Source organism: Gavialis gangeticus, unplaced genomic scaffold, assembly GCF_001723915.1.
Source record: "Gavialis gangeticus isolate Ggan-Ray unplaced genomic scaffold, GavGan_comp1, whole genome shotgun sequence".
Classification (NCBI taxonomy): domain Eukaryota; kingdom Metazoa; phylum Chordata; order Crocodylia; family Gavialidae; genus Gavialis; species Gavialis gangeticus.
Genome location: NW_017729018.1, coordinates 2,775,984 through 2,777,922, shown reverse-complemented (window position 1 = coordinate 2,777,922; position 1,939 = coordinate 2,775,984). Strand labels below are relative to the sequence as shown.

The 1,939-nt window shown below is 44.2% G+C and overlaps 1 protein-coding gene across 1 annotated transcript in view; it reads left to right on the top strand.

Moving 5' to 3' along the window:
- The window catches only part of RAB11B (RAB11B, member RAS oncogene family), a 30,643-nt gene extending 28,801 nt beyond the window's left edge, over window positions 1-1,842 (top strand). Inside the window, exon 5 of the mRNA XM_019513129.1 lies at window positions 854-1,842. Coding sequence (XP_019368674.1) covers window positions 854-999 — 146 coding nt within the window. The 3' untranslated portion in view covers window positions 1,000-1,842. The remainder of the gene's footprint in view (window positions 1-853) is intronic.
- The last annotated feature ends 97 nt before the right edge of the window (window positions 1,843-1,939 follow it).

The window sequence follows — 1,939 nt, the reverse complement described above, 5'->3', positions numbered from 1 at the left end:
GGGGAGCCTGCAGCCTGTGCCTGCCCCCCCCCATACAGATCTGGGGGGTGCAGGTACCCCTGCCCCTCAGGAGTGCACATGGCAGCAGGGAGCTGGCTCTCCCCAACCCCTTCACCCGGACAAGCCACCCATGGCCCTGTCCTGCTCCCTGCTGGGGCCCTCCAGCTGCGCATTGTGGCCCCAGGCCCCAAGCACCTTCCCTCCCTGCAGGGGCCTCATTTCCCCTCTCCCTTCCCACTTACTTGCTGGAGCTGCTCTTAGGCTGCCTGAAGCCATGTATGTGCACATGGGCCCCCCTGCCTGACCACCCTCCTCCTAGCTGTCTGCAGCTTGGAGCTCTGCCACTGCACAGAACTCTGCAAAATCTGTGGGTTTCTCTGGCAAAACGAGAATCCATGTTTGCCTTTGCTAAAATGTAAAATCTGTGGTTCACTCTGTTTTTTCCATGGGAAACGGAAAACCTGGATCCCTGCTTATAAGCAAGCTGTTAAATAAATAAAATGGTTTTGAGCTGTCAATGAGTGTTTTGTCCTGCATGATTATATGGTGGGATGAGAACCAGAAAGTGTGTTTGGGCTTAGAAGAGACGTTTTTTTTTGTGCTCACCTAATCACAATATAAACTTTTATCATCAAGATAACGAGTGCCTTTTCTGGTTGTAATGGAACCGCCTGGTGGGTAAGCACCAGGGTTGGTGGAACTAGATTGCTTGTAGCAGTTCCCCGATTTTTACATTCAACTCCCCTCAGCAGTGAATTCTACCATGTCCCTTGGCAGTGTTTTATAGTCCTTGCACACACCTTGCTGGAGGAAATGTCTGTCTAGGCTATAACAAGTCTGTTCTTGGTTACAGAAATCTACCGCATTGTTTCGCAGAAGCAAATTGCAGATCGATCTGCTCATGATGAATCTCCTGGCAACAACGTGGTTGATATCAGTGTCCCACCAACCACCGATGGACAGAAATCCAACAAACTCCAGTGCTGTCAGAATCTGTGACCTTCTGTAGATGATTTGTGCCCCTTTCTTCGTCTGTGTTTCAGTTAGAAACTTATGTGCACTTCTTATCTCCTGTGATTCGGTGACTCCCTCTGTTCCTTTTTCACATCCTGTCTCCAAACTCCTCCTTTCATCCTAGAGCTTTAATTGTAGGGCTAACATTCCCTTATCCCTAAAATTCCCTTTGAATGTGATGACTTCTGGGCTTGAAATGTAGGCACTGATCTGATAGACATGTTTATGGTGGAACATCTGCTGCTGGATATCATCCCATGAAACTCCCCTCAAATGTATATTTTTTTTTTTTGTGGGGGAGGATGAATGGGGGTTTGATTATAACAGTTGAAGAAATAACTACACTTAAGTTTTAGTTTTCTCTGATAGTCAGGTTTTTCAGTCCCATATGTTCCCTTTAGTCATTGGGGAGAAATTAAGAAGGTAACGATTCTACCAAACATTCTGTTTTCTCTCCTGATGGAGTACCACACAGTGAGGTTATTAGTAGCTGCACACACATAAGAAAGCTGTTGAGAATAACATTACTTATAAATCCCCCAAATGCAGTTAGTCTGGCTGTGTAGTTTACTGCTTCCTGCCTGGGATGTCTTTCTCTAGTCTTAATTTTGTTTTGTTTGGGAACAATCTAGTATGTCTGCATTGCATTCTCTGCCACCATGGATGCCTATGCAGCTATGTGCAGGCTGTATGAAGTGGCTTAGTATTTATTCTTGGCTTTGTTAAACAATTAACATTACTGTACAGTAAATGCCAGCATATTGATTTTAAAACCTTTTTGCAACTTGTAGATCTAGGTTCATTTTGTACTGTAGGCTAGTGTCCAAAGGAGAAATCCTCTCTAGTCCCAGAACTTTTTTTTTTTTTTTTTTTTTTTTTTTTTTTTTTTTGTGTTTTTTTTTTTGGTTTCTCCTTAACCCTTTTT